At 36.1% G+C, this 8,105-nt stretch overlaps 1 protein-coding gene across 1 annotated transcript in view; it reads right to left on the reverse strand.

Moving 5' to 3' along the window:
• Window positions 1-5,426: 5,426 nt before the first annotated feature.
• LOC112513200 (ubiquitin-conjugating enzyme E2 2) overlaps window positions 5,427-8,105 on the reverse strand; it is a 15,275-nt gene continuing 12,596 nt past the window's right edge. Inside the window, exon 6 of the mRNA XM_025119382.1 lies at window positions 5,427-5,835. Coding sequence (XP_024975150.1) covers window positions 5,707-5,835 — 129 coding nt within the window. The 3' untranslated portion in view covers window positions 5,427-5,706. The remainder of the gene's footprint in view (window positions 5,836-8,105) is intronic.

The raw sequence follows: 8,105 nt of genomic DNA on the forward strand, positions 1-8,105 counted from the left end.
CTTTACATTTGTACAACCAATATAACTCAATCTCAACCGTCCATTTAATTTGATCAATATGTGATTTCATATAAGTTTTAATTGTTTCCTAATATAAAGTATTGATCATAATTAATGAACTCTAGTCATCTTTCATAAATATTCAAATCATAGTAAATGAACTCTCATCATTTCCATAAATATCTCAATTAATTATGTTGCATTGATTGTACAAATGAACATGGTTGTATTTGAAATCTAATCTATATATGTATGTGTATGTATGTATATATATATATATATATATATATATGTGTGTGTGTTTGGATTCTGGTACGAATGGAAATTATAGTGAGAATGGTAAGAAGTGGTCTTCATCCTTACATCAATCTTAATTGAAGAAAAACATTAGATCAACACTAATGAGATACACTAGATCAATTCTTTTTCAAAACGTAATTTGTGGGTTTTTCATGATTAAAAGTGATCAATGGTCCAAATTCTTCTTAAACGTCTCATTATAACTCTCATTCTCATACGATCTTTCGTCTATATATATATAGGAGAAATCTTACAAACTCAACCAATAGTACAAACTAATTAGTTGAGATATTTATAGAAATGATTAGAATTTATTTATTATAATTTGAATATTTGTGAAATTTTATCAGAATTTATTTATTATATTCAACTATGAAACAATCAAGATATTTATTGAACCATATATTTATTACACTAGATGAACGGTTGAGATCGGTTTGTATGGTTTATACTAATGGTTAGGTTTGTAAATGAAACACCTCTATAGACACAGACATAGCAGTTGTTAACGTGTGTAGAAAGTCATCCAATAAAACCAACTTATTATAATTGGGTTGAATCGAATTCAAAATTGCAACATCCAAATTGGATCGGTTAGTTCTTGAATATCATATGATTAATAAATAATGTAACTAAGGGGCCGTTTACCAAACAGTTATTCGGGTAAGCGTTTACCAAGTCATATTCTCTTACTAAATTAATATGGTATGAACCAAGAATCTTACCTGGTAAGAGCGAGACAAGGACCAAGAGTCTTATCCGGTAAGTAAGAACGACGACTCTTACCACGGTAAGCGCTTACCGAGTAAATTGTTGCATACGATGTCGTTTTTGTGGACTAAAATCTTACTCGGTAAATAAGTAATAGTGTTATATTTTACCGGTAATCACTTACCGGGTAAGTGTTTGGTAAACAGCCCCTAAGAGTATTTTATGATGTTTTTAGTTGAAATTTGTATATAGTGGTTTTCTAAAAGAACTAGAACAATATAAGGGTCCGTTTGGTTTATAGGAATGGAAAGGATTTTGGGATTTCAAATTCATTCAAATCCCGTGTTTGATTTGTATAATTGTTTGGATTTGAAATCAATCAAACATAGAATTTTGAAATCCAACCGGGGCAGTTGGGATTTCACGGGATTTCGTAGGATTTTTATATAATGATGTTCAAAAAAATGTAAAAAACATTTGTTTTCTAATAATCAATTAAATAAAAAACAATTTAATTGTTTTATAACTATTTATAATTTGTTGTTACAGATTATTCATAAAGAATGAAATTTAATACAATTTCAAATCCTACAAAACAAACACACTAAAGATTCCAAATCCTTCCACGAAATCCAAAAACCCTGAAAACCATTCCGTCAAACCAAACGCCCCCTAATAATAATTTGTTGAAATGGTGGATCAATCAAATCCAATCATTCATTGGGTTGGATTGAATATTGTCCAATGTTAATCAGATTGGATCAACAGGCAAAATCTGACATCTAATGATGATCCGATCCAAATAAATCTATTGCAAATTTCAACCAGTAAACACCTCTATTATGATGTAAATTTAATCATAAAGGGATAATGGAAACATTTTGTTATTAAAAATGTTAAAAATTTATGTTTGCAAATAAATATTTATACTAAATTATTTTGATTTTATTTTTATTATTTTTTTGAAAACACGGGATCACGAGAAAATTATTACAATCCACATTTTCAAAGATTTAACTCCGTTTTTAATTTATATAACAAAAATTACAAAAAAAGATACTTAAATGCATTTAATTGAGACATTTATAAACCCAAAATCTTGAATCTTTTAATTTTTTAGCAGTATAAAATAATAATTCAAGGCAAGTCGGGTCAAGCCAAGCACGCCCGGTGCCTTGTTCTTGTATGACACTATCAAGAATGACTAGGCAAGTTGGGCCAAGACAAGCACGCCCTGTGCCTTGTGCCCGCACAACACTATCAAGAACGGCTAGGCAAGTCGGGACAAGACAAGCACGTCTGGTGCCTTGTGCCCACACAACGCTATCAAGAACGTGTAGGCAAGCCGAGTCGGACCAAGCCAAGCACGTCCGGTGCCTTGTGCCTGTATGACGCTATCAAAAAACGCCTAGGCAAACCAGGTCAGGCCAAACACGTCTGGTGCCTTGTGTCCGCACGACGCTATCAAGAACGCCTAGGCAAGTCGGGTCAAACCAAGCACGCCAGGTGTCTTGTACAAATCCAACGAAATTGAAGAGATTCTCAATTTTTTACCTAAATAGTTTACAAAATAGTAATTATGGGTCATGGTCATGACAATGACATGGTGATGAATGGTAATGGGTCTTCATCATGAAGAGGTTGTTTATTAATGCAACTCATAAAACAACTATTAAATGATTCACATATGATTAGAGATTGGTTGAAGGGTCAAATGTAGCTTCAATTACAATACCTTTTATTTTAATTGACTTTTTAAATTTATAATTTGGCATAATTGGGAATATTTCCCAAATAAATACAATGGCTGTTAGGTTAACACTTGCATTTCATCTGTATTGGAAAACGAAACGAAACCCATAAAACGTAACCACAATTAAACCAGTTTGATCATAAATCAGATTGTGAACTGAATACAAATTGTAGAAAACCAAGTTTTTACCAAACCCGTCACTCCCAATTAAAAAACACATTTCTTCCGTCTATGCAAAAACCTTAAAAAATACCATTTATACAGACAGATTAACCCAGACATGCAGCCTTATCCATACAGGACTTAAGGGCTGTTTGGTTGTCCATTATGTCATGTATGGATAAAACTCTATGTGTTGATTAATATCTTTGTATAGACTGCAAAGATTTTTGTTTGTGAGGGTTTTTTATGGATGGAAGGTGCGTGTTTTTTAATTGAGGGTAGCTTGGCAACCACTTGGTTTTTTGCATGAAACTCTCCACTAAAAGCTTACCAAATAAGCCACTTTCAATATCATTAAGCCACTACCAAACAGTCATGTATACCTGACCAAATAAACTATGAGTCCCATCAAGCTTCTAACAAACAAGCCCAATGTAAAACCATCTAAACAACCCCTAAAATAAAAATGTAGACAATTTTTTTTTTGATTAACTGGATATCCAACTCGTTATGCGAGCCGACTAATCCCATGGCGATAACCTGCTTTGTAGATAGTCCGAAGTCACCGCATTTGAACCTCCGTGGCCACAAGGGGATTTTTATTCCTCATTGGATTTGAACCTAAGACCTTCTTATACTTTTGACCTTTGAAGTCAAGCTCAAACCAATCAGACACCACCCTTATGATTATAGACAGTTATTTTAGTACCATAAAATAACATCTTGATAGGATAATCACTCATAACATGTTTTGCTTTATTTTATAGACAAAAGGAGGTGGGGGGTGGTCCATGACTCCTATAGTAGGATCATAAATGACACTAGAAGCTAGTGGGCAAGGGCTCAAGGCCCTGGTTTCACCCTGCCAACAAAAGGGTCCCAAATATTGAACCACCCCACACCCTTACTTCACCTCTTGGAAAAGTCCAAGTCACAAGGGGTTATTTAGGAATATAATTTTTTGATAGACTTCATAAAAAAAACTTTTTACGCTTTACTCACCCGTCCGTCACTGAAAACACCACTTCTCGTCTGACTTGCATGTGTTAAGCATGCTGCCAACAGTATAACATGATTTATATGCCCGTTGGGAATTTTGTGAAAGGTTGGTGTAAAAAGTTTCAAAGGATTGTGTCTGTTGTAAGAGATGTGAATCCGCCTGCCCAACGAATTTCTTGAGTGTTCGAGTTTAATAATGGCATGAAACAACCCGTAGCATGGGTATAGCTTATTAATACGTTACAGAAAACCCTACTTGAGTCCATTTTATTTTATTTTATTGCCAAAACCCGTGCTCAAAAAGAAAACTTAAGATCGTTTCTATCTAACAACTCAATTGTCTATTCCGGTCACAAAAATGCCTTAAAATCTGTTAGAAAATCATGCATTTTGAAAAATAGTTGTTAGAAGATCATTCTCCTAAATAACCCCAATCTGCAATCCTCACATTTGGACATGTGTATATAAAAGACCAGACATTGGAGGCTTCTCCCACAGATCATCGGTTCGATTCTCCTTAGGAGCACTAGATTTGCAGAGTCCCATGGAATTAGTCAAAGTTAAAGTTTTATACGGCACGAGGCCTGCCATGGCTAAATGCACCTCTATCTACTACTAATTTTCTCCTCACACACATCAACATCAAGACTTGCTTTTTACTTTCCCTTGATTATGACATAACAGAGGATGCAAACCACAAATGTAGTGCCTGATTGGTTTGAGTTTGAGCTCCAAATATCAAAAGTATCTTAAGGTCCCAGATTCAAATCCAAGGAGGAATAAAAATCCCCTTATGGCCATAGAGTTTCAAATGAGGTGACTCTGGACTACCTGCAAAGCAGGTGATTAGTTTGAGATTAGTCGGTTCACATAACGGGTTGGATATCCAGGTTAATAAAAAAAAGGGAGGAGTGATGCATATAACATATCCCTTAAAATAATTGTCAAAAGATTATTCGTCTAATTAATTTGTAGTCGGTCACAATTGGACATGTGTAAACAAGATCTTGGGCTTCTCCCCATAAATTGTCGATATAAGTCTCCTTCAGACCACTAGAGATTTTCCTAGTCGTTAGCTTCATAGTCCTATGGGATTGGTCAAAGTGCAGAAGTTGGCCCAAACACTTAGTGGATTAGTGACTCGAGCTTCAAATAGAACTTGTTTAAATTAATAATTCTCGAGCTCAAGTCGATCTCGAACAAAACCAATGTTCGACTCTGCTAGTTCAAAAGCTCGATCAAATTTTTCGAGTCAAGCCAAGCCGAGCCATTGAGCATATACTTTTTCAAGCCAAACATGCTCATATGTTCATAAACAATACAATGAAAATATAAAAATCCTAAACCCCGAGCCAATAAACAAGGTAATCGATTGTGAGTACGAGCTCGATAACTCAAAATATTCGAGCACAAGCTCGAGACCTACATTGAAGAAGTTATCCGAGCTCGAGTCAAGCTCGAGCCTGGTATAATTTTTTTGAGCCGAGTTGCAACAGGAAAAAGAAAAAGAGAAATTTCAGATCAATATATATTACAAGAACTCATTATGTACAACAAAGTTATAAAATGCAAGCAACAGAACACAGATAAAAAAAAATAAGCTTAAAATCCCTACAAAATGCAAATAAAAATTGGTTTCAATTATTACTAAAAGCATATGTTATAGAGATACATACCACATGACATTACTCAGAGAGAAGCCGCTGAAACCGAGGTCTTATGATCCCGGCTAGCGTTGCAACCAGTCGGCATCTATGATGCAACCGCCAGCAAGTTGACTCTTAGTCGGCGGTCCAGCTCTGCTCAACGACCTCACGCACTTTTCTGTTGTATTCACGCTTATTTTCACTAAATAAACGTGCTGCTTCGGAGTTGGCTGGTGAGTTCGGGTTTGGATCACAGAGCAGTGACTACAATGGAAAAGAAATGCACGTGTTACTAACCAACGAGTAAATTACGTTTTTAGCCCATGTGGTTTGCTACAAATTGCGCTTTCCGTTCCTATGGTTTATAATTCATTGTTATTTTCATTCTAATGATTTACAATTTGTTGTTATTTCGGTCCCTGTGGTTTACAATTCTTTATTGTTTTGGTCCCTTGTACTTTGAAGGTAGGAATTGGTCCAGGAACAAAAATAACAAGAAGTTACAAACTACAGAGACGAAAATCGCAATTTCTAAACCACTGAGACATAAATAGAAATTATTAACGACAGGGAAGAAAATCGTAATTTACAACCTAAACAATTAGAAGAGTTTAATTGGCCAGCCTGATTCTTGAAAACAATAAACTTGTCGGTATTGCAACTATGGGTGTAAATAAGTTGAGCTTTTAACGAGCTACTCGAGCACGAGCTCGTTTATCTCTAGCTCAAGCCAATCTCGAACACAAAATAGAACACGCTTAACTTAACGAGCCGAGCTTCATAACACTAATGTTGGGCTTGGCTCGTTTAAATTTTTCGAGTCGAGTTGAGCCATTCAAGCATATACTTTTTCAAGCCAAACATGATCATATGCTCATAAATCATACAATAAAAATATAGAAAATACCAACTTTGAGCCAATAAACACGTTAATTGCTCGCGAGTTCGAGCCTATAAACGAGCATCGAGCTCAAGAACTCAAAAAATATTCAAGCTCGAGCCTAGTATTTTTCTTAGCCGAGCTCGAATAACCTACTACTCAACTCGATTACACCCCTAATTGCAACAAAAAGATACTACTCCTTTTGTCCCACAATAAATGTCCATAATGAAAAAGAGACACTTAGGGTGCGTTTGGTACGCTGGACAGGGTGGAACAGGACAGGACAGAACACATTTGTCCTGTGTTTGGTGTGGCCTAATATTGGACTAAGTGGAACTAACTTGGCTAAACATTGGACACGCGTGTTCCATCCCACCCCCCTGGAACTAAGTGGAACACAACCTATTTCCTTCATTACCCTTTCCCCACACCCGGCTGCAAGAAGAACAACCCTTCCCCGATAGTTTGTCTCGATCGCTTCCAATCGCCGACGAGTTTGTCTCGATCGCTTCCTCTTGTCGACGGCCGGCGAGTTCCAATCGCCGGCGAGTTCCAATCGACGGCGACTTCCAATCGCTTCCTCCATCGCCTCCATCGCCTACTACGCTGCCCTACCTCGTTTCACCTTCACAATTTGAACTTGCTCTCCAACTCTGCATCAACGACGAGTTTGTCTCGAAATCAAACTGCTACTCTCTCACTCTCTCCTGTCTCTTGATCAAAGTGTTGAGCTCTCTTAGTTGAAAGCAACCCATTTAGACTTCTGGTAAGTTTCTAAATTCTTATGACAGAATGTTTATGTCTTTCACTCTTTTGTAGATCGAAGATGTTATCTACTTGTCTTGTTGAGTTTTGATAGTTAGATGATTAGTTCAATATGCTAATGTGTCTATCTTGGTTTCTCATTGGTATTTGCTTTATGCCTGGGGTTTGATTTGTTGCTCATTGTTTATAATATTACCGAGGTTGATGATGCCCCCCAACTGTTCGATGAAATGCCACCATGAACATAAACTCTGTGAAATGCAACTGTTAGCTCCATAGACTACCCCATTCTAAACCAAAATATACTGAATGTGAAATGCAAGATTAATKTCACTATATAGCAGCAGAAAATCACAAGGGTTGAACTCAAATAAGGCAAAAGCCAAAAGTAAATTGTAAGTTCTTGTTGTATATAAGATCTTTTTTCGCTAGTAGGAATTAATTCCTCTGTCCTGAAGATAGAAATACATTTGCATTGGGTATATTTAGCCAGCTAATATAAGGTAATATATCATGCACCAGTTACCCATATCTTTTGGGTACCACGGTTTTGGGTAAGGTTTTTGCAAAGTCTAGCTCTAGGCCAATTCTTTCTCCACAAAATGACACTACTGATTATTATTGGCTGCTCAAAATCTCATGCCCAAAAGGCCTAGAATGGCAAGAATAATATTTGTGGTTCACTCCAATTGCTGCTTTATTCAGGAGAAAGACTCCAGAAATTTTGGGCCCTAGGAGATTACTACAGCTTTGTTCAACCTACTCCTTGCATGATTATTTTGCATCTCTTAACTAGACATTGGATAATATTATTGGCTGTTTGTCTGTTAATTATTTCCTCTTCAATTTTGTTTGGTTCATTTTGAAAGTTGAATTCTAATATGGT

This window comes from Cynara cardunculus, assembly GCF_001531365.2.
Source record: "Cynara cardunculus var. scolymus isolate 2C chromosome LG 5, CcrdV1, whole genome shotgun sequence".
Lineage (NCBI taxonomy): Eukaryota > Viridiplantae > Streptophyta > Magnoliopsida > Asterales > Asteraceae > Cynara > Cynara cardunculus.